Below are 24,000 nucleotides of genomic sequence, written 5' to 3'. Positions count from 1 at the left end.
AATCTTTCCTGGAAAGTTTTACTTGGTTGCCATGTGTTTATATTTCATTGGCTAAAACTGGGTCACCTAATCTCCCCATCCTTCAGAACATCTGGGGAGGTGAATTTTTTAACTAGGTACATTACCACTGTGAACAAAACCACGGTTTTGTTAGGAAGGAGAGACTAGGTACTGGATAGGCAGCTCTAGTAGTAGTATCTTTCATAGAGTGGTAATCAAAACTTAAAATAATGACAATAGACCACTGACTGTCCTGCATTACCTAAAACCTGATTGCAGCAGGGCCACAACGAGATAGAATTTAGTGGTATTAGTTGGACAGAACAGAAAACCTAATTATAATCACTTAAATTAAGGTGTTTTTCTCTCTCTCTTATCACAAGAAGGCTTGGAGGTAGCTGCCTCCTTGCATTGTTTCAGTGATTCGTTAATATTTCTGTGAACCTCTTGGCTTTTCCTTCAAGGTCTCAAGATGGCTGCTGAGGCACCAAACATCATGTCCACATGCAAGACAAGAAGAAAGAGGAAGGGAGGAAAATATACTAATAGACTTCTGCTGTCATCCCACTGGTCAGAACTGTGTCATATGGCCAATTCCTAGCAGCAAGGGAGGCTGGAAAGCAAGTCCTTGAGCTTAGTCAGCCTCCACAGTAGAGGCTGCAGTAGAAAAGGGGAGAGGCGTTGGATGGTCTAACCTTTAGTGCCTGCCACAGAATGGATTCAGAGCTATATCTTAGTTTTTTAAAAAAACCCATTATGTAGTTACCAGTTGGCTTGTCAGTATGAAAAACACAAGAAACTTTGTCAGCCGTAAATTCACAATGAGGTCATGTGCTGCTGTTGCTAGAAGTTAACATTATGAGCTATAGTGATTAAAAGTAGAATGTGAAGAGAAGGGAGTGATGAATGGCTCTTTGACCATTGGCGCCTGTCTTTCCTGCGCTTGAAGTAGAGGACTGTGGTTGCGGTGGCAGATGGGAGTGTGTAGTGCGGGAGAAGGGGGACCTGCAGGTGGCCGTCGGCTGGCTTCACGTGCGCTGCGCCGTGGGAGGGGGTTCAGACTTGCGCTGTAGTACTTGCCACTTACACCCGGGCTGCGGGGAGGGAGATTGTTTTTCATTCAAGTTAGAATTACCGTGATTCTAAAAGAACATTGAGAGCTTTTGATGTTAAAGCATCTTAGCAAAGAGAGCTGGCCCTGAGAGGGTATTGTCAGTGACAGTGGTTGAGCAGAAACCACCTGAAGGGCTGGACGCCGGGTACCTAAGACGGGGAGGCAGGATGCCCTTGGGTCTCGTTCTAAGGCTGCAAGATTATTCATGGGGAATAGGTTTCTGTCCTGTTTTACCTCCGGCCTCTTCGGGGCAAGTATTAAGTTGCAGCTTCTACGATTTTGGTATGGTCCAGAGTAGATTCAAAATATTTTAGTTTCTGAGTGTATTACCTATTGCTCCATAACAAATTACCAAAAGCTTTGGGCTTTAAACACCGCAAAACACATGGACTGAGTGTCTGAGGATCAGATCTGGGAGCGGCTTAGCTGGGTGGTTCGGCTCAGGGTTTCCCATGAGTGGTATCCTCATTGGGAAAGTCCACGTCTCAGTCTCCCCCGCGTGGTCCAGGCGGGCCTTATTTGCTTGCTGGCCGCGGGCCAGAGGCCTGTTCTCCCCGCGTCTTCATGCCGAGGCAGCTGGCTCCTCCCAGGGCGATCCGAGACAGCGAGGGCCCACGGTGGAAACTGCCATCTTTTACAAACTAATCTCAGAAGTAACTTACTGTGGCATCCTCATTTCTGCTGCCTGCTGTTGGTCCCACAGAGCAACCCTGGTGACCTGTGAGGGGGCTGCGCAGGGTGTGGCTCTTAGGAGATGGATGTGGGTCCTTGGGGGCCACCTTGGGAGCTGCCTACCTGCCTGAGACAGAGAGACTTTCTGAATTCAGAGTTAAGGAAGCACAGCCAAGGGAAGAATAATCGGTATATATTTTTAAAGCTTTATGAGATTTATTTTGCTCTATGGTGATAAAGAAAAAACAGAAAGACCGTGCAAACAGTAAACATAATTTAGCCCTAATAATAAGTCCTTCCATAACTGATTTGACGTGTGTATATATATATATACTATATATATATAATTTATATACATAAACTATTTATATGTAAAAAAAACTATATATATATAGCTTTTTCTAAAAATAAAATGTATGTTACCTCAGGGTTTCCCCTTTGTGGATATCCAGATTGAGTGCTCAGGTGATGCACCAAGGCTCAGTGGAAAGCCTGCAGTTTCTACTCCAGTAGATAGTTCTCACATACCCTGATTATCAGCTCTCACCCAGATCTCTCTGCTTTTCCCTCATTGTTTTTCTTTGTTTTGTACACTCCTCACCTACTTATGGCATTTGTGATGGGAGAAGTCCCTTTAAAAGATTCTGTCCTGGGGATCCCTGGGTGGCTCAGCAGTTTAGCCTTTGGCCCAGGGCGCGATCCTGGAGTCCCGGGATCGAATCCCACGTCGGGCTCCCTGCATGGAGCCTGCTTCTTCCTCTGCCTGTGTCTCTGCATCTTTCTCTCTCTGTGTGTGTCTATCATGAATAAATAAATAAAAATCTTTAAAACAATAAAATAAAAGATTCTGTCCTTTACTTGTTTGCTGACTGAATATCTGTGACTTTATTTTTAACAGATAAAAATCTGGATAATGCCGCAGAAGCCGCTGAACAATTTAAATTAATCCAAGCAGCATATGACGTGTTGAGTGACCCTCAGGAGAGAGCGTGGTGAGCATCATGCTGTCCCTCCTATCTTAACATGTTCTGTTGGGAGGAATTATCAATAGGAGATTCGAAAAATGTATATTTGTCAAATGTTTTGGTGTGTTCTGAGTCATCTCTCATCTTCATTATATAAAATGCAGTATTAGGGTCAGAAGGAACCTTAGATGTAATTACTCCAATTACTTTATAGGTGGTGGAACAAAGCTTGACAACATTAAATAGATTTAACTTTGATACTTGTGAAGTAACTTCTCCTTAAATGGGATGTCTCTGGTGTATAACCAGTTTACTGGTGTTACACAAGAATGTTGACTTGTTCTTAAAACACATAAGAGTCATAAGAGTGTTTCAGAGCAACAATTGCAGTATTTCCCCCAAGAACTGCTTTATATGAAGAAACAGAGTTAAGCTTCTACATCTGTGGCAGATACTTTTACTTAGGATGACCTGATAAGTTAATACCATTCCAGACAAAAATTTCTCTGTTTAAAGTTTGCATTTTCAGATTTTTTGATGAACTTTTTGCTATGAAAGAATAAGTTTTAAGCCCTTACATAACTTATGTGCAGGAGCCTGCTGTTACAAAGAGCAGGGGGGTATTCAGTGCTGCTCTGTGAGTCTTGTGTGTTAAATAATACAGCTGACTTTAAAATTTGCCTTATACGATAATCAGAGAGAGAATTCTACTTTTTTTTTTTTTTTCCTCCTGAAAACTTCAGAGATCTGGCCTTAGAAATGCTTTTGTCTTTCTTTAGGAACTTCTTTCTTTTCTTTCTTGCTTCTTTGCTGACTTCCTTGGTTCTGTCCTCTTCTCCAGATCTCAGGTGGCCATTCTATGCTAAGGACTCTCTTATCATTTATCTGAAGCCCCTGCTATTAATTAACTCTCCCGTTACCTGCAGGCCAGACTGCACAATTACCAGGAACATGGTCCTTCTAATGTAGGAGACCTGGTCTGGAATTCTAGCTTTGCTGCTTATTGGGTTTGTGATTATGGACAAGGTATTTAGTATTGCTGAGCTTCGATTTCCTGTTACATCTTTGGGGACAGAGTTATTATATGGAGTAATTGTGTATGTGTGAAACTCCTGGGCTGTTTACATAAACCTAAGAAGAGTCTTGTTCTGGTCTGTGTTGGTAAATCTGATCACAAATACATAATCAGTCTGTGGAGCAGATTATGTCCAGTGCCTGACCTATTTAGTAATATTTCTTATCTGTAGAAATGCAGCTACTTTTTGGGGGGAGTCATGGAAATTCTCTGGCTAATTAAATTCCATTGTTTATATTACTGTATGAACAATGTACTTGTTATCGTATTATACAGTACTTGCCTACAGCATATTAGAAGTTGCAGTCAGAATTTTAATCAGTTCTGTGAAAGATTATTAAATCTTTTCATGTTGATATTTAAAAAAAAATTTGAGTGTGGATTGGACACATTAAAATGTATAATAATAATATTTTGGCTGTTTCAGAGTAAAGCAGCCAGTGAATTCTTATTTATTCAGTGTTCACTGATAATACTAATTTGCTTTGTTTAGGTATGATAATCATAGAGAAGCTCTACTTAAAGGTGGGCTTGATGGGGAATATCAAGACGACAGCTTAGATTTGCTTCACTATTTCACTGTGACCTGTTACTCTGGTTATGGAGATGATGAAAAGGTAAGATAAATGAACTCACTCTTAATTTCCTATTAAGCACAAGACTTTCAACACAAAGAGAGTTCTTAAAACTATTTTATAATAGAAAAGTGAAATGGTGTTCATTTTGAAAACTGAAAAAACATTTGCCTTCATACTTAAATTATCAGTATATGGAAACCTCCAGTTGAAACCTAAATGTTCTTGCAGTGACAGAGCTTGAGCCTGTAATTCTTTAACATTAAAATTTTTCATGTTACATTTTAAAATCGTGTTCTGTGATTAGACTACAAAACTATTAAAAATTTGTGTTCCTGCTACTGTTTTTTAGGGCTTTTATACAGTCTATCGTAATGTTTTTGAAATGATTGCGAAGGAAGAACTAGAATCTGTGTTAGAAGAGGAGATGGAAGATTTCCCCACTTTTGGAGACTCCCAGAGCGACTATGATACGGTAAAGGAAAATTGCATTGCCAGTTTATTTTATTTTATCTTATTTTATGTATTTAAAGATTTTATTTATTTATTTATTTATTTATTTATTTATTTATTTTTATTTTTTTACTAGTTGAAGATGACAGATATTTATTGCCTGTGAAAATTTTATTGCATTTCTGGACAATTATGTAGTGAAATTACTTCAAAATGGGCCATTCAAGTTTATTAGCATTTTAAGAACTTCCCTTAAATGGGACAAAACAGTTTAAAGTGATTGCTATTGCTTTGCCCTTATCTTTCCTGCTGAGAGCAGCATATTTTGCTCACATACTTATATCTTTCTCTTGGTTGTACTTGGGTTTCTCAAAGGTTCCAAGCATGCCCCAGGAGGTCTATGTCATGCTTGGTGCTTTGGATGGCTGGATGTGTTCCCCCTTCTTCTCTAGATTCTGGTGTCACTCTGGAGTTACTCTATGTTCTTTTAGAAAGAAGAGTCTTTGCATTATTTTAAATCCAGTTTTTTTTTTTTTTTTTAAGATTTATTTATTTATTTATTCATTCATTCATTCATTCATTCATGAGAGACAGAGAGAGGGAGGCAGAGGGAAAAGCAGGCTCCATGCAGGGAGCCTGCTGCGGGACTCGATCCTGGGTCTCCAGGATCACGCCCCGGTCTGAAGCCAGGTACTAAACCTTTGAGCCACCCAAGAATCTTGTTGAATCCAGTTTTGACACGTGGCAGCGTCTACATTTATAATGGTGGCTTTGTAGCCTCAGTATCTATGTTGTTTAATTTGTTCTCTAGATGTGTGATGAAAGCCTTATCAAGACATTTTTCACGGTCAACTGTAAGTTTTTTTCAGGTTGCACATATGAGCTTATATGAGAATGTGTCATGCTGGGGCAAAATAGAAAGCAAACTCTAACTTGAAATGTTAGGTGTCTACAGTGCAGAAAATAACTCAATGTCCACAGGCAAAGAAGCTTCAGTAACAGGGTGGAACCAGACATTGCCAAAAACGAGAAAATCTGAATTCCTCCACAATAATGCCCCATGATTCAGGAAAGCTATTTTTTTTTTTTAATTTATTTATTCATGATAGTCACACGGAGAGAGAGAGAGGCAGAGACACAGGCAGAGGGAGAAGCAGGCTCCAAGCACCGGGAGCCCAATGTGGGATTCGATCCCGGGTCTCCAGGATCGCGCCCTGGGCCAAAGGCAGGCGCCAAACTGCTGCGCCACCCAGGGATCCCTCAGGAAAGCTATTTAATAGTACCAATCCATTTCTCCACTTATAATAATAAACTAGGTGACATTGCTTGTATGGGCATCATTAAAGCTTTTCCCCCAGACCTCTGATCACTCTCTTGATGAGATTATTTTCTATTATTTTAGCAGAGATTTTATTTATTTATTCATGAGAGGCACACACACACTCACACACAGAGGCAGAGACACAGGCAGAGGGAGAAGCAGGCTCCATGCACCGGGAGCCTGATGTGGGATTCGATCCCGGGTCTCCAGGATCAGGCCCTGGGCTGAAGACGGCGCTAAACCGCTGAGCCACCTGGGCTGCCCGAATTGCCAGTTTATAACTAGCGTTTATCAGTGTGTTTTTTCCCCATTTCTTTATTTAAGAAGAATGGATACTGGTCCTATGCCGTAAGCTTCTTCCTCTGTCTCCCTTCCTGGAGGGGCTTTCAGCTCCCTCACAGTGTTCTCCTTTACTTTTTGCTGTTTATTGAATGTGGTCCCATCCCATTAATCGCCTTATTCAGTTTGTTCTAGAGAGTGCTTTATTCTATAAAGCCCTGAAAGGACTGTTTCCTCCATTGATTAGTAGTGATGTTACGTATATGAAAAAAGATGTTTTGCGTCAGTGATAACTTGCTGCCTCACTGAAGAAAAAAAATTCTTAAACCTCAGCATTTTACTTGTTTTCTTTGTCTCTAGGTAGTCCATCCTTTCTATGCCTATTGGCAGAGTTTCTGCACTCAGAAGAGCTTTGCTTGGAAGGAAGAATATGATACACGACAAGCTTCAAACCGCTGGGAGAAACGAGCCATGGAAAAAGAAAACAAAAAGATTCGCGACAAAGCAAGGAAGGAGAAGAATGAGCTTGTCCGTCAGCTGGTCGCGTTCATCCGGAAAAGAGACAGGAGAGTGCAGGCGCATCGGAAGCTCGTGGAGGAACAGAACGCTGAGAAGGCGAGGAAGGCAGAGGAGATGAGGCGGCAGCAGAAGCTGAAGCAGGCAAAGTATGGGATGCGTGGCCGGGCCCCTTGCTCAGTAGAGGTATGGGGCCAGGCCTGATGGGGCACTTCCATGGGGGGCCATGTCATCATCCTGGCTTCATTAGCCTCCAGGAAAATGTTTTTCTTTTGCACTGCATGTTTTTCTTCAGAGGCCCTTTATACTTGAGACCCGTTACCAGACTCTCGTGAGATGTAATAGTAATGACTGTCAGTTGATCTCTTCCTCTGCACAAGGCCCTGTTCTAAGCGCTTTGTACACAGCAATTCTGCAAAGCAAGGCCTGGCTTTTCTCCTCATCTTTTTGAGGAGGCGAGGCAGACGGGTCCAAGATCACATAGCAAGGCAATCACAGCGGCAGGCACTGAACCTGAGACGTCAGTGCAGTGCCCTCGCTTGGCCCCACCTTGTAGCCCTGCGTCTTTGTACGCTCCAGATTCTTAATTCGTTTCTGTATCTTTAAAGCTCTGTTACTTGGAGATAGTGTAAAAGCATTGTGTCCAGAGCATCGTAGCATTCTTTTAAAGATTATTCACTTCTTATATAAATTCTTCCTGCCCCATCCCTCATTTTTGGAAAATTAGCACTTTACTTGGCACTTCGGATTTAAAACCACCTCAAGGCTTTTAATAACTTGCAAAGAGTTAGAGTTTCCCAAACCCATCGTCTAATAGAGTAGTTAAAACCAACCACACAACAGATGAGTGACTTTGCCTTCATTTGAACGAAGTACAGATTTTAAAACTTTGTAGACACTGACAGTGTAGGGGGAAGGAGCCCTCTCTCTCCAGGAGGGTGGGTTTTAAGCCTGCAGGGTAAGTGGGACAAATGTGGAGACCTGCTTCTCTGAGTAAGCGAGGCTGTGCTGTGCATCTAGGCTGGCAGAGCAGTACAGAGAGCAGAGCTGGATGACCGTGGCCGACCTGGAGAAGGAGCTCAAGGAGATGGAGGCGCGCTATGAGAAGGAGTTTGGAGATGGATCAGATGAAGAGGAGATGGAGGAATCTGAACTCAAAGATGGGCACGAAGGTAACTTCATTCATTAGGAAATGTGGGAAAATAAATGTTTGTGTGTGCAGGGGCTGGTCAAGAGGCCCAGGTGTAAGAAGGGGGGTGGGGGAGTGGCTGCAGACTCAGCTACTGCCAGAACCAGTGTTGCCAAGGTTTTTGTGTTCGTGTGCTTTTTTTTTTTTTTTTTAAGATCTTATTTATTCATGAGAGACAGAGAGAGAGAGTGAGAGAGAGACAGAGACACAGGCAGAGGGAGAAGCAGGCTCCATACAGGGAGCCCGATGTGGGACTCGATCCTGGGTTTCCAGGATCATACCCTGGGCTGAAGGTGGTGCTAAACCGCTGAGCCACCTGGGCTGCCCCTCGTGTGCTTTTTAAGCAGACCCAGAAATCTGGATTTTTATATGACCTCTTCTGATTTTTAAATGTGGCAATTAAAATGGAAAACTGTATTGTATAGGCCACGCAAAGGTAGTCCATTGAAGCTGTCTAATTTCCTAGACTACCAGAGTTTATTTGATTAATAAACTCTTCTGGCCATACAAACAGTTTGTGTGCTTCTGGCTGCATGAATAATTTCGCAGATGGGCATATTGACAGGTGTGACTGCTGATTACTTAGGAAACCGCAATAAAGCTCGGTAGGTCAAGTTTTAATAGCAACTCTTTCCAGAAAAACTGATAACTGTACAGGAGTCTACATGGTGTATACAAATTCTTCCTCTCATTTCTCACTTTGTTTAGGGGCTCCTCTTGGTGTGCTGTAAAGTGTCCTTTCTGCACCTCTTGTTAGAGCACAGGCATGAGACCACCTGAAAAGGCGAGGATTAGGCATTGTTGAGAATACCTGACTTTTCACGGTGTCCCTAGTTATTCCGTGAGGAATAACGTGGAAAGATCTAAGCACAGATCTGGGTCAGTTTGACCGTATCTACAGATGTGTTGTTTTAGACTAGCAGCTAAGTGATAAAACGATGGACTTTTATTTACTCCAAATGATGATGAAATGAAACTTTTTGTTAATGACTTAGACATAGTATGTGTGAAAATCTTTTGAAAATTACAATGCATTCTATAAATGTGAGGTGGCATAATTAAAGTTTTATGTAAAATTTATGAAGTGCTTTCACATGCAAGAGTTTGCTTGATCCTCACACAATACCCCTTAAATGAAAGTTTTGCTCATAGAATGATCTCTGTTTTACTGAAGAGAAAAATAAGATTTTGAGAAGCTGGCCTGTAGGCCTAACATATGACCGTTTTTAGATCCAGATTTTGACTTCAAATACAACATTCTTTATTAACTCTTTGATTAATCATTTATATAGTATATTGAAAGGGTACAGGTAATTGCACAATAACACCATTTATTAAACAATACTAGGTAGGATAAGTTTTAATCACCTATGGATTCAATGAGAACGTCCTTCAGAATCGTATTAATATCCCTTATTTATAAAGAACAAAAGCGTAGACCATAGGAGAGAGACCCTGGGATCTTTATTGATCTCCTTGCATGATCCCATATATTGGTCTCAATGGCAATCAATTTACTTGTTTATTTCTTAGATAGATTATGGGATTTTGTAGAGACTTTTAGTTCAACATTTTAGTTGCTTAGATTTTGCGGACTATATTGATAGTAACTATTTTTTTGTAATAAAGCCCCAAGCTTTTTAAAAAAACAACGGTGTAAAGACATGTTAAAGTTTACATATAAAATGTTGTTTTATGACCAGCCTGTCAAATAAGGATGAGTGTTATAAGCTAAATTTATTTAAGCATTTAAGAGTGGATTACAGTTACAAATGTGTTCACATCAAATCTTGCTTAAGAGGTAAACTGAAAAACCTTTGTTGAAGAAACTGCTTTGTAGTAGAGCTATGAAAGTGGCATTTGATTTTCTGAATTTAGCTCACACTGAGAACTTTGAGAGACTTTGAGTCTTCTCAGTAGACTTAAGAGAAGAATTGGAAAGAAAAGTGGTTGATTTGGAAGCCTCCCCTTATAATCCAGGGCTGCTTTTAAAAGGTCAGTTCAAATCCTAGTAATGTTATTGTTTTTGTGTAAGGAAATACAATTTCTAATTTGTGTGTAATGTTAGATCATTACTAAAGACAGTAATTTGTTAACATGATTAAGATTTGGATTCTATTCAAACAAGATAGTTAGTGTTGGCCTCCCTCTCATAGGTAAAGACAGTGATGAAGCTGAGGATGCTGAGCTGTACGATGACCTTTACTGCCCAGCATGTGACAAATCTTTCAAGACTGAAAAGGCGTAAGTTTAAGATCTTTGAACTCCCCTTTTCTTCTGAGGTGAAATAGAACACTAAAAGCCCTAAAAGGAAAGTTCTCTTAGCAATTGGTCACCAACCCTCCTACCTGTCCTTTTGGGGAATTTCTGTCCAGCAGAGGAGGAAGAAGGATTTGTACTGGTGGTTAAGCATGTTGTTCTGATTGTCATTCATGCCAGTATTCCTATGTGATGGCTACTTTTTAAAACATGGGTGCATCTCTAGAAAGAAATGTTGCTTGTTGCAACAAAGAAGGCACGGTCACACAGACAAGGGGCTAGACCAAAGCTGGTCTCTGTTGGTGGCAAACTCACTTCCAGCCATCACACGCCCGTGCAGGCCAATGCTGCCACCCTACGAGCTTTAAACGTGTCCTGCCTAAATTATACTCACTGAAGCAGAAGGACTTCCCCCTTTGGAAACAATGAAGAATAGAGAAGTATTTAAAAGGATACTATTATAAAGAGAGGGAAAAGATTAGGGCAGAAAATGAAAGTAGAGTCAGCCAGGGACAAAGAAATGAAACACAGTGAAGGAGAAAGGAGATGGAAGGATGACAGTGGGGGTGTGAGAGTCGTAAATGGTATTGACGTAAACCCCCAAAGGGAAAAATTGTGGAGTGGTGAGAGAAGTGACAAGAGCAGAAGAGTTAGAAACAAGCAAGAAAACAAAAGCAACTGTGAAGGAGATGTGAAATTTTATTTTTTATTGGAAATAACGTCAGACCTGCAGAGAAGTTGCAAGGGTAGAAGTTGCAAGTGCCCGATTCACCTGTTGCTAATGTTTTGCCCCAGTTGTGCGCACCCCATTTCTCTCTCCCCCACCTGTCTGCTCCACATACACAGTTTTTCTCTGAATATTTTGAGAGTAGGTTACATACATAATACTCCTCTACCTCTAAGTACTTCAATATATATTCCTTACGAGTAAGAATAAGAATACTCTGTTAGCTGATCACAGTACAGCTGGGAGCTTCAGGAACTTTATAACATTGATGTGGTCCTTTCATCTCCTTACTGCCCGTATTCCACTTCTGTTGGTGTCCTGTACGGTGTCTCTTCCACTCTGATCAGGGTCCAGTCTAAGATCTTACATTGCATTCATTTATTTAGTCTTGTTTAATCTGGACCAGTTCCCTTGTCTATGCTGTTGTCACTTCAGAATATGGGCCCTTTTAACATATTTTTTTTTTACCAGAGTATTTATCATCTTCCGTTTGTCCATCTCCTCCTCATGATTAGATTCAAGTTCTGTATCCAGCTGGAACAGTGCATCAGCATATAGTGCTGCCCTCAGAGCTTTATTTCTGGAATCCTACAATGTGTGTCTGCCCTTCCAGCCAGGGCACTGTCTAACTCTTCTACTGTAGAGTTGATACTTTTTCCCTTGCAACTGATTTTAGCGTGTTTAATCTGTGGAGAGACACTTTAAAGTTAGGCAGATATCTTGCTCCTCATCAAATATCCTAGATTTGGCGTTCATTTATGATTTCAGCTGGTACCACTTGTCATCATAATGGTTCCAAAAGGGAGCTTTTCTGGTCCCAGTGCTCCTTGTACATTATTAATCCTCATCAGGCCTTCTACTGTAATAAAAGAGTCTGCCTTTCCTCCATCTATCCGTCTGTTATCAGTATGAATTTGTGAAGTTTTTCAGCATTTTATAATTTATTACTGTGCTTCTCATGCTCAGACTTTTCCAGATATGATTAGTGTGGGTTCCTGACTCCTACATCCTTTTAACATATCCCAGTCATTTTTTGAGCACTTACTTTCTGGCACAAGACATTCCATTTTCTCTAAGAAACCATGGTACAAAGAATTTTAGTGGAAAGGAAGAGTACCAACTGAAACTAGAAAACCAGAATCTGAACAGTTGAGATAAAGTTAATGTACTGACATAAGTTTCCTACTTTCTTATTCATCTAATAACTCTGATACTTAAGTGTTGTCAACCCTGTTTTGTGGAATGTTACTTCGTGGCCCATAGATGCACTGGAAGAGACATGGCTCATCGATATTTAGGCAGAAGGTGGAGATGTATCTGAACTCACTTTGAGGATAGTGGGAATGAGAAAGGAAAGACAGTTATTAAAGGTGAAAGGCAGTTACTGAAAGAAGCAAAAGGAGGTAAACTACTCTGATACTTGAGGCCCTCACATCATAACCCAAGTGGTCTTCTCTCCAAGCTGGAATGTTGTCTTGTAACTTCTCCGGATCTTTCAAAGCCCCAGTATAACCTGGAACGTGTACACACTTGGCTAATACTCAGTGGTTAAGAGGAAACAGTGGGGAAGATCTGAATTTTAAGAATTGGAAAACAAAAATAATAGAGAATTTGACCCAAAAAATTGGAAGAGGATATGTAGATAAAAGGACAGAAGGTAGGGAGAATGCTGAGAGACAGGGAGGGAAGAGCACAGTCTCGGGCTGGCCCTGACAGGGTTCCTCTGCTGCTCTTTATAAGATCGCCAACATTTTGCTTCCTTACTGGGAAAAATGAATTTTTATGTGGTTGCACTTAATACAGGCCACATATTTGGGCATATATGACTCCTGTTGCAGTTACTAACATCAGATTGTTCTTTCAGTATGAGGAATCATGAAAAATCAAAGAAGCATCGGGAAATGGTTGCTTTGTTAAAACAACAGTTGGAGGAGGAGGAAGAAAATTTTTCAGGACCTCAAACTGATGAAAATCCATTGAATGCCAATTCTGAGGAAGAAATAGAAGATGCACCAAAACAAAAGTACTTCTAAAAATGCTTCTAGAACGTACTTAACACGTTAGAGATGAGATTGCATTTAAATGCTATTTTAGCTGAAAGAAGTTGCTCTGTTATGCTAATATTTTCCACATATTTTTTTTCTACTCAAGGGAACTTACAGTTTTGAAAGGGGTAAAAGTATGATGTCAAATATAATTTTTACAGAATACATTATGACTGTATTAAAAGAACTTGTATACCTAGGTAATTGATATGCTAATTGCCATCAATGGAACCACTGTTCTAATTTTTTAATGATGTGAATATTTTCTTTTTAATACCTTATGTTATTAAATACTTTTAAATTTTTACTTATCAATAGTGTTTTAATTTTTTTTTTCACTTTGTCACAGTTAAATATTTGACATTTTGATTTCTATTTATTCTTAGGCTTTCTAAAAAGCAGAAGAAAAAGAAACAGAAACCAGCACAGGTGTGTTAAAAAAGTTTTATTAACACTAAATATCAAATATAAAGTGGGACTGCTTTTGTCTTTTCAGTATAGCTTGTATTAAGGAGAGGGGTTTTCACTCTATAATTTTATATTGATTATAAAAGAGATTGAAGGGAGTTAAAAACATTTTCTTTTTTCAACACTTTTCCCCTATTAATATGTATGTTGCTGATTTACTTAATTACTGTTGTTGGTATGTCTTAAAATTTTACAAGTGTAATTAGTTCCCTGATACTATGTAGCTGAGTGATAATATTAAAATATCTGGACACATAGGATGACTGGGTATTTAAATCAGGACAACAGTTAAAATCAGAAATATGTGAAAATTTGAGGGTTGATTATTGTATATCTGAGTTTCTTTTGGCAACAACATAAATGAAATTTGCAAAAGGAAAAGTTAATTAGAAATGTGTAGTGATTGTGAAACTTAAAAACAATGTTTCTTAATATTACTCAGAAATGTAAGTAGTATATTTCAAACCTGGTGTCTAAATCCTGTCTCTCTTAAGACTATTTTTAAATAAAAAATTATTATGTTGTTATATATGCATAACAGTCCTGTAGATGTATAAAAACACAATGAGTTTGTTCATTTTTACTAAGGGTATTTGGTGGTTCTTAAAGGAATGGAGTTGATTTCTGTTCTATTTTAACATAATCTACTTATATTAGCTTACATTAGTATTAAATATTATAGTTCTTTTTGAGAAAATTTAGTTAACAATAATTTTTAAGAAAATTTTTTTAAAATTTAGGTAACACATGAATAATTTTTCATAAAACTTTAGATTTGGCTTATCTATTCAAGTGGTTAAATATTTGAAAATTTTTTATCTGTTTCATATTCCAAAAATGATAAATGACACAGGAATTTGTCACTGTTAAAATCTGTGACTCGGAACTTTTGCTTCAATTATAAAACCACATAGCAAGTTATATGTTCCTTTATAAAATGACTCATCCTGTCTTCCACTCGAAGACTCTATAGTCATTAGCTTAGAACATTTCCTCTCTTTTGTGTGTGCCAGGACCGCTAGAATAAAGACAAGATAAGACAGATTTATACCTCACCCAAGCCTGTCTTGTCTTGAGTCGGAAAGGGTAGGTCCTGTAGATTACAGTAATGAACACCTGTATTTGTGTTTTCTTACTAATGAAAATGCTTTGTTTGCTACATCATTTTTCCCCCTCCAAAGCTGTATTCCTTTATATTAATAACTCTTGTTGATAATTTCTGCTTCTATCAGGAAGAAAGCCCCAGTTCAGACCTCGTTTTATGTAGCACTTTTCCTGATGTTTTCTCGGTTCTTTTTGAAGGGAAGGTAGTGTGGAGACATGAACTGGTAGATTGAAGAGCAGGAGGCAGCAAATACAGAGAATCAGGGAACTTCAGACTGGGAGAGGTTCTGTATGGTCAGAAAAAGAAATCTGAATAAGCCACCAGGATGAATGTAATTGAATTATATTCAGTTTCCAGAAAACTGAAATTGAATGTAAACAAATGACCCTGGCTGACAGAAAGGAGGAATCCAAGTAACTTTTGAGCACAGCACTCTGAATATCCTCCATGGGGCACATTCTAAAGACAAAATTACCTGCAAGAAAATAAATCTTGAACTTAGTAGATATTTTGGTGCTAATATTTTTGCTAGAAATGTGTAACAGTCTAGTCATAAAGAAACAATTAGACAAAGCCAAACTGTGGGACAGAACAGCCAGCAGATTATCAATATCATGAAAGGGAAAGTAGGGCTGTGGTTCTAGAATAAAGGAAATTCAAGGGACATGACCACTACATACAATATATGGTCCTTGGTTGTCGCCCCTGTTAGGGCTCGCAGGGAGAGGACATTACTGGATTATGAATATGGATTATGAAACCGATCATATCAGTGTTAAATTCTTGAGTATGAAGAGGGTATTGTAGGTATATAGGAGCATGTTTTTGTTCTTAGGAGACACATGGGAAGTGTCATGATATCCACCTACAGCTTACTTTCATCCTTCAGGGTGTGGGGCAGGGTGTGTGTGCGCGCCTGTACACAGAGGAGGGAGGAAGGGGAGGGAAAGCAAATGTGGCAAACCAACAACACTGTTCATTTAGTGAAGGTATGTTTGCGAAGCTTTGTCTTTTTTATAATGCTTATGTGCTGTTTTTTTTCTCTAACTATAAAAGAAATAGGTGCTCATTGCAGATCATTTGGAAAATACAGAGAACTAGAGATATCACCCCTAATTTGGCCTACAGATACTACTTACTACTGAATTGTAATCAGACATTATACATATAATTTTCTATTTAAGCTAATATGTTGTAAATACTGTTCCACAAAATTGAATCAGTACCTTTGCAGATATGATTTTTAAGAGCTTCATAATTCCTTTCATACAGCCAACCATTCACTTAATGAACATATGGATTGTTTCCAATTTTTCCCTTATATAATCTTTCTGCAATGAACATTCATGTTTTTAAATTTTTATCACTTTTTCTTTTCACTTCTTAAAGATATACTCCTCCAGGGTGTACGGAACATTATAATTGTTTAGGATGATTATTTCGTATCATAAAAACCTGAAATTACTGTATTTATTTTGTAATGCATATGTGTTTTGTTACCTAGAATTATGATGATAATTTTAATGAAAATGGAACTGAAGAAGGAGTAAAGGTTGAATCAGAAGATACCAATTTAAATCAAGACTGTGCCAAAGAACTAGAAGGTAGTCCCCAAGCAAATAGCAGTGTCACAGAGACTGTCCAACTCTGTGATGATCCAAAAAGTGAAGCTAAGAAGTAAGTCAATTTGATGGTGTTTTCTAATTAATGTTGGTAGTAAGACTATCTTTTCATATATTGGGGTGCGTGGGTGGCTCAGTAGGTTAAGTGTCTGCCTTTGGCTCAGGTCATGATCCCAGGATCAGGCCCTGCATCAAGCTCCCTGCTCAGTGGGGAGCCTGCCTTTCCTTCTGCCACTCCCCCTGCTTGTGCGCTCACTCTCTATCTCTCTCACTCTCAAATAGATACATCTTAAAAAAAAAGGATATCTTTTCATATATCAAATAACACCTTTCCCATGATTGATGAAGCCAATCAGGTAGGTATATCAGTGACTTATACATTTATCCAGACAGACATCCCACCCACACACAGATGAAGGATGTTAGAGGACGCTAAAGGAATGTGCTCATGGACATTTCAGCAATGCGGCCCAAATCAGAAAGTCACTTTGATCTAGTTTTTTATCATATTGAGGTCCTTGTTTTATGCTAGATCAGTAATCCTTGATACACACATGAGAACGAGTCTCCCGATGAGGCTGCACCCCACTCGCCTGGAGCATCATGAAGCATGTGTCCATGCTCATGGTGGTCCTCCTGTGTGGGGCCCCGCAGTGCAGGTCATCAGGATCTGTCTGCACAGTCTGAGGCCTTCCTGCTGGCAGGAGCCCCGCAGTGTTGGTGCCGCACCAGGTCACGGTAGCTGGCCAGAGGAAGGTCTTTCTTGGGAGAGAGCATTCCTGGTCCTCCTCTTCCTGCCTTATTGTACTTTCTTGTCTCAAGCCTCCTCTGTTCCTCTGGAGCAGAGAAGAATTTCTTACTCCTTGAGCAGAGACCTGAACAGTAAGTAGCCTCAGGTCCCTGCCTAGGACAATGAGAAAGAGTTCAAATGACAGAGTAAAGTAGGAGCCTGAGTCTTCAGTGCTTACCATTGGGGACCAGCGAAGGGGTGGGGCAGTGCACCTGGGGATGTAGGCATTGAGGTGGTGGCGGCAGTGAGGGGAACAGACCTCAGGGAGGTAGGCCTGCAGCTCCAGGAGAAGGAAGACAAGGAACCACACAATACCCTGAAGTCTTGTAGCTTGTGTTTCAACTGTTTTAAGTAAATTCCTTGGTTTTGGTGTCAAATTTGACATCCACTGTGGTCTTTAAAGTTGCTCTTTAAAGCTGTTCATTTGAGATGGAGAATTTATAAGATTGGCCATTAAAATTAATGAATTAGCCTTTAAAGTGCATGTCACTGTTTCAAGTCTTCTTAGGAGTAAAATAATAATTAAAAGGGACATGTCATTATTGGATTGTAAGACTTGTATAATTTATTTTCCAGTGCTCCTAAACCCAAAGGAAAGAAAGCCAAAGATACGAAAAAATCTGTCAAAGTACCTGCTGAACCACAGACAGTGGTAGGTCAAAATCATATTGACATGTTTTCAGTGGACATTGTTTAAGCAATATAATCTAACTCTTAATTCTAAAGATGTAAGTATGTGAGGAGCCCTTCTGCACCTGCTGTGCAGGTGTGGATCCTTCCAGAGTTATTCTTGACGAGTGTAGGACTTACTATATCTGTGTTACTGTCATTGTTTGTCTTTAAAGTAAAAGGCACATTGGACCACCAGACTGTGACAGGACAGTTATGTTCTGTTTTCCATTACTTTGGGATCTAAAACCTTGGTCTAGTGCATACGGTACACACTGTTGAATGTCTCTGGACTCTTAAAGCTGATGGTGTTGGTTGCTGGGACCTAACTTTTAAGAACAGCTACCTCTTTGGAGCCTGTTTTAGTGGCTGTCATTTTGTTAAAAGGTCTTTATTTTGAATTATTTGATAAGTAATCTGAACATCAAAACATAAATGACTGCCCTCAGGTAATAACATTTACTTTTATTTATGATTTTTTTTCCCTCTTCAGAGTGATGTTCTTATCAGCTGTACAACCTGCCATAGTGAATTTCCATCCCGGAATAAACTTTTCGACCATCTGAAAGCCACAGGTCATGCAAGAGCACCTTCATCATGTTCTTTAGGCAGCATAACAAGTAGTCGAAGCAAGAAAGAGAAACGTAAAAACAGATAGAAATTCTGCCAACACTTTTTCTTTTTGATTGTCTCTAGATTTTGAAACCAAAAACTGAACTGAAATCATCTAAAGAGTTAAAATTTCGGTGATCTGCAATTTATTGCATTGTGGAAGATTATTTTTTATCTTGTAAAAACATTTTTTTTGTTTAATATATATTTTTTAAACATTTCATTAGTGATTGAATTCTACTTTGCCATCTGAATTGACTTGAATGTCTCAAAACAGGTAAATGCTGTAAAAGTACGCATTCTTGATTTCTGTTGGCTCACGTGGACAGAAATGTACAGGGAGAATTAAATTATTTTAACACATACAAATGTTCCTTTCTGTTTTATTTTGTGGATTTCACATAGTATTTTTATACAATTCAGTGCTTTTGTATTTTCTTATGTTTCATGATCTATCAAAGACTCAAATTGTTTTAAAATCATCATAGATTTTTTTTCTCCCCTGATATGATGACTCCAGTTCTAATTTTAAAATTATTTCTAAATAACCTATTGTTGATTACTGTATTTTTTTCCTCAAGGACAGTGATAGGTAGAAACTAATTGAACATACATGATTGTTTCAAGACTAGTATCTTTTCAAGGTATAGCCATATTGATTTAATTTGAGATTTTATAGGTAATTCTCAATAAGATACATCTTTTGGTGTTTTGCTCTGATTTAAATTTTGGAGGTGGAAGCAAATCAATGTATATGGTGCTTCCTTCTTTGGCACAATGTCAGCCGTAAAGCGTGATGGATCAAGGTGGCAGGTGGTTCAGATTTTATAGTGACTCCTTGACAGAGGATTCTTTTCTTCATTATTTTCAGAAGTTTTTAATTTTGTTTTTTTTTTATCATTTAATGGAAAACAACTTTTTTAGTAAAAGTTTTTTCATAGGGCTGATATTTATGCCATCTGTTGTATAACAAAGATGAATATTAACTCAAAAAATGGAGAATGGTTGTGAGTATGGGTCAAGTATATGGATCAGTGATGAGTCAGTTTTTAGGATGAGGATGGATTAAATAGGCAGTTCTTACAATTGGCCTTGAGAGTAACTTTGAAGTTACTAGCTTAAAATACATACTTTGTATTCAGTGAAGCTGCTTATATCCTTGAATCTTCAAGTGTTTTTTTTTTTCTTCATTTAGAAATACAAGATTTTTTTGTAAAGATTTTATTTATTTATTTGAGAGAGCACACGAGTAGGGGGCAAAGGAAGAGAAAGAAGCCGACTCCCCATTGAGCAGGGAGTCCCATGTGGGGCTCCACCCCAGGACCTCAGGATCATGACCTGAGCTGAAGGCAGATGCTTAACCAACTGAGCCACCCATGCACCCCATAATGGATTTTTTTTTTTAAGATTTTACTTATCTGAGAGAGCACAAGTAGGGGGAGGAGCAGAGAGTGATGGACATGCAGACTCCCCACTGAGCAGGGAGCCCAGTGTGGGGTTTGACCCCAGGACCCTGAGATCATGACCTGAGCTAAAGTCCAATGGTAACTAACTGAGCCCCCAGGTAGACTTCCCTTATCTTCTTCTTTTCTCTCTAATACCTATCACTAATTCCTCCTAATTGTCGACCATCCTCCCTTTCTTGTCCCTTTCTTATCCCTTCAGGGGAAATAGCAGCCAGGTCTTTGGGCTCTTTCTCCCAGCCATGATCTGAAAACTTGCCACCCTCCTCTAATTAGAACTAGGTGAGGTGGCTGTAATAAGAATAGGAATATTGATGAACAAGAGGGCATATTGATCACATACTATTATACAGTAGAAATACGAAGTCATCTTGAAAGACAGATTGTCCTGCGAATGGCCATCAGACGTTCCTTGCTTTTCCTTTTACCCACCAAGCAGCTATTTAGGAGGATTGACTGGAGTTACTTGTCACTTTTATTCTGATTGACAAAATTCAACCATGTTTTGAGGGGATCTTCATCAGTTGTGATCGAAAGTTAAATCTCATTTGTAGTCCTGTGTGTGTAATGCAGACAAATCATTTAACTTCTCTGAATTTTATTCTCCTTATCTCTAACACAGTTCTTAGCAGAGTATTGTCTCCATTTATCATACAGGATTATCAAGAAGACCAGATAAAATAGTGTTTTCTATTGTCATTCTTCTTATTTTTTAAATTTTATTTATTTATTTAAATTTTATTTATTTATAATCTCTACACCCAATGTGGGACTCGAACTCACAACCCTGAGATCAAGAGCCGTGTGCTCCTCTCACTGAGCCAGCCAGACACCCCAGTTTAAATAGTATTCTGAAAGTGCTTTTAAAATACAAAAGCTTGGGGATCCCTGGGTGGCTCAGCAGTTTAGTACCTGCCTTTGGCCCAGGGCATGATCCTGGAGTCCTGAGATCAAGTCCTGTGTCGGGCTCCCTGCATGAAGTCTGCTTCTCCCTCTGCCTGTGTGTCTGCTCCTCTCTCTTCTCTTCTCTCTCTGTCTCTGTCTCTCATGAATAAATAAATAAAATCTTTAAAAAGAATACAAAAGCTTTATACAGAATTTTGAATTTAAACGAAGAGTTAAATTTTCAGTTAAGATATTTGCAGACAGGGATGCCTGGGTGGCTCAGCAGTTGAGCGTCTGCCTTTGGCTCCAGGCCTGATCCCAGATTTCCAGAATCGAGTCCCGCATCGGGCTCCCTGCATGGAGTCTGCAGCTTCTCCCTCTGCTTGTGTCTCTGCCTTTCTTTCTGTGTCTCCCATGAATGAATAAATAAATAAAATCTTTAAAAAAAAAAAAGATATTTGCAGACAGGAGTGCACATGTTGAATTAAACGTGTATTAAGTTTTATAGGAATATCCTTCCTAATCTACTTCTGAAGAGGAAAACAGAAACATGTATTATGCTGAAGGTAAAATGTTATTTTTGGTGAATCACAGACATTCAATTTCATTTGTCTGAAGCAAAACAGAATAGTCTAAAATACATGAACACATATTTTACATTGATCTCATTTAAGGGTCAGTGGTGACCACCATCTGAACTGAGTAAGCAGAGGTGTGGGAGATGCATGGAATGCGGGTTCTGTGAGGAGACACTTAGGGGAAATCATGTTTGCTGTTTTCTCCATAATTCATTCAGTGGTGCCAGAGCTGGGGGTTCGCTGGAAAACCTAGTGAGACTTCGGTTTCAAAACAGGAGCAGTTTGCTTAGTGGAAGTACACTATAGGAAAACAGGACTGCATCAAATTATAAGCTTTGGTGGAACAACAGACACTGTAAGTAAACAGCCTCAGACTTAGACAAATTGTTTGCAATATATAGAACAGCCAGGATTAGCATCCAGAACACGTGAAAAAAAATCCCTCCTACATATCAATGAGCACATGACGCCATACATTAATACAATAGAAAACACAAAAGTTCTCAAACTTTTTGGTCTCAAGATGCCTTCACGCACTTAAAAGTGGAGAACTCCGGAGGGTATTAGTGTGTATAGTTTATATCTTGATATTCGCTCTCTTAGAAATTAAACAGATTTTTAAAATATTTATTAAAAATAATACATGTTGAATATGAAAAATAACTTTTGAATGAAAGTTTAATGAGAAGAGAAGCATTGTTTCACATTTTAAAAAGTATTTTATTTATTAGCAAGAGAGCACAAGTTAGGGCAGGGGCAGAGGAAGATGCAGGCTCCCCACTGAGCAGAGAGCCTGATGCAGGACTCAGTCCCAGCACCCTGGGATCATGACCTGAGCCAAAGGCAGACACTTAACCAGCTGAGCCACGCAGGCACCCCCATTGTTTCACATTTTTGAAACTTTCTTTGTCTAGCTTAATGAAATTGAAGATTCTTCTATTGGTTTCTGTAATTAGTCTGTTCCTCTGTGTTTGGTTAAAGTATATGAGGAAAATGGAGCCTTGTGGGCCCCTCTGGCTCTCCCAGACCACACTTAGAATGGCTACATTAGAAAAATGGGTAAATATATGAACAGAAAAAGCTGGAATAGTTAAACAATGTGAAAAGTTAAACAATGTGAATAGTTAAACAATAGTTAACATTGATCATTGTTACCGAGAACCAAGGAAAAACAACTTCATAATTGTTCTATGCTTTCAGATTGGCAGAAGGGAAAAAGTCTCACAAGATCAAGATTGAATGTTGATGAGGATGAACAACAAATGAGAACAAATTCATTTCTTTTGGAGTAAAATTGATTCAATTTGATGATGTCTGTGAAAGTTGAAGATAGGTTTAGCCTATGACCGGAGGCTCAGTGGCCTTAGGTATATAACTAGTCTCTTTTCCTGGTGCCCACGGAGCAGCATCTTGGGCTTCACCTGGCAACTCGCTCCTGAGGTAGAGCTCAGGTCCCACCCCGGACTTGCCCCATGAGTCTGTGGTTGATTTCTTAGGTGATTCATATGTTCTTTAAGGCTTGAAAAGCAGTACTCTCCAGAACCCATGCACTTGTACAATAATAAGTACAAGGCTTATTATTATTACGTGGATGCTCACAGCTGAATTATTTGTATCTAGGAAAAGTGGGAGATAGCCTAAATGTCCATGAACAAGAAAACAGATCAATTATGGCCAATTTTAAGATGACAATTGAATAGTTAAAATGAGTGAGCTTGATCTATAGTACCAGTGGATAGCCACTGGGGAAGAAAATAATGAGTGAAAATACGCTGTTGGCACGAATTTTATTGTTCTTGCTTCCCGAAAGTATACTTTTGTTCTAGTCTGCCAGCTGACCAGTTGGGAGATACTTTCTGAAAGCCTTGGAAGCCACGCTCTTGTGTTGCTGGCGAGACCACCAGGGGACAATTTGTCGTATTTCTGTTCTGGAGTTTAATCTTCTCTCGGAAAGGAGCAACAGTTTTTCAAAAAGTGATTTTGTGTTTGTTTCAAACTTGTTTTAATGAACTATGAAATGCTGTTTGTAAAAGATCCCCTAGGACACTGAAAGGAAGACAAGCATCACCTGGAATCCCACACATACCAACATTTTGACATAGACTCCCACGACCACTTCTAGGCAGATAAAGATACTTAAAAACTGAATTTGTCCTCCAGATACTGTTTTATGACTTCATTTCCACTTATGCATGTGCTCTATGTCTACTACTACATATTATTTATTTATTTAAAGTTTTTATTTATTCATGAGAGACGCAGAGAGAGGCAGAGACACAGGCAGACGGAGAAGCAGGCTCCATGCAGGGAGCCCATTGTGGGACTCGACTCCGTGATGCCCTGAGCCACAGACAGACACTCAACTACTGAGCCTCCCAGGCGCCCCTGATCACAGTTAAAAAAAAAAAAAAAGTGCTACATTCATCTGCGTTCTCCCCAAACATGAATCATGTTTTGAAAAGGTAGCATGGGGGGCACCTGGGTGGTTCTGTCGGTTAAGTGTCTGCCTTCGGCTCAGATTATGATCCTGGGGTCTTGGGATTGAGCCCTACTTTGGAGCGGGTGGGGGGTGACTGGTGGGGGGCGGGTCTCTGCTCAGCAGGGAGCCTGCTTCTGCC

The 24,000-nt window shown here is 39.4% G+C and overlaps 1 protein-coding gene across 20 annotated transcripts in view; it reads left to right on the top strand.

The window, feature by feature from the left end:
* The window catches only part of DNAJC21 (DnaJ heat shock protein family (Hsp40) member C21), a 44,097-nt gene that overhangs the window by 4,554 nt on the left and 15,543 nt on the right, over window positions 1-24,000 (top strand). For 7 of the 20 annotated variants that reach the window (XR_012030272.1, XR_012030262.1, XR_012030264.1 and 4 more), the window contains exons 2-15: window positions 465-570; window positions 2,685-2,778; window positions 4,320-4,443; window positions 4,754-4,876; window positions 6,815-7,119; window positions 7,991-8,142; window positions 10,316-10,403; window positions 13,010-13,168; window positions 13,577-13,619; window positions 16,268-16,440; window positions 17,752-17,827; window positions 18,338-18,733; window positions 21,601-21,737; window positions 22,583-23,844. Coding sequence is in view for 2 of the 20 variants with exons in the window: in XM_072824929.1 (XP_072681030.1) it covers window positions 465-570; window positions 2,685-2,778; window positions 4,320-4,443; window positions 4,754-4,876; window positions 6,815-7,119; window positions 7,991-8,142; window positions 10,316-10,403; window positions 13,010-13,168; window positions 13,577-13,619; window positions 16,268-16,440; window positions 17,752-17,827; window positions 18,338-18,502 (1,608 nt within the window). In the remaining 18 variants the exon portion in view is untranslated. Of the gene's footprint in view, window positions 1-464; window positions 571-2,684; window positions 2,779-4,319; window positions 4,444-4,753; window positions 4,877-6,814; window positions 7,120-7,990; window positions 8,143-10,315; window positions 10,404-13,009; window positions 13,169-13,576; window positions 13,620-16,267; window positions 16,441-17,751; window positions 17,828-18,337; window positions 18,826-21,600; window positions 21,738-22,582; window positions 23,845-24,000 lie in introns of those variants that run through there. The other 13 variants (XR_012030277.1, XR_012030275.1, XR_012030274.1 and 10 more) reach the window with 5 other exon arrangements.

This window comes from Canis lupus, chromosome 4 (assembly GCF_048164855.1).
Source record: "Canis lupus baileyi chromosome 4, mCanLup2.hap1, whole genome shotgun sequence".
NCBI lineage: Eukaryota > Metazoa > Chordata > Mammalia > Carnivora > Canidae > Canis > Canis lupus.
This window is presented reverse-complemented; position numbering and strand designations above follow the sequence as displayed.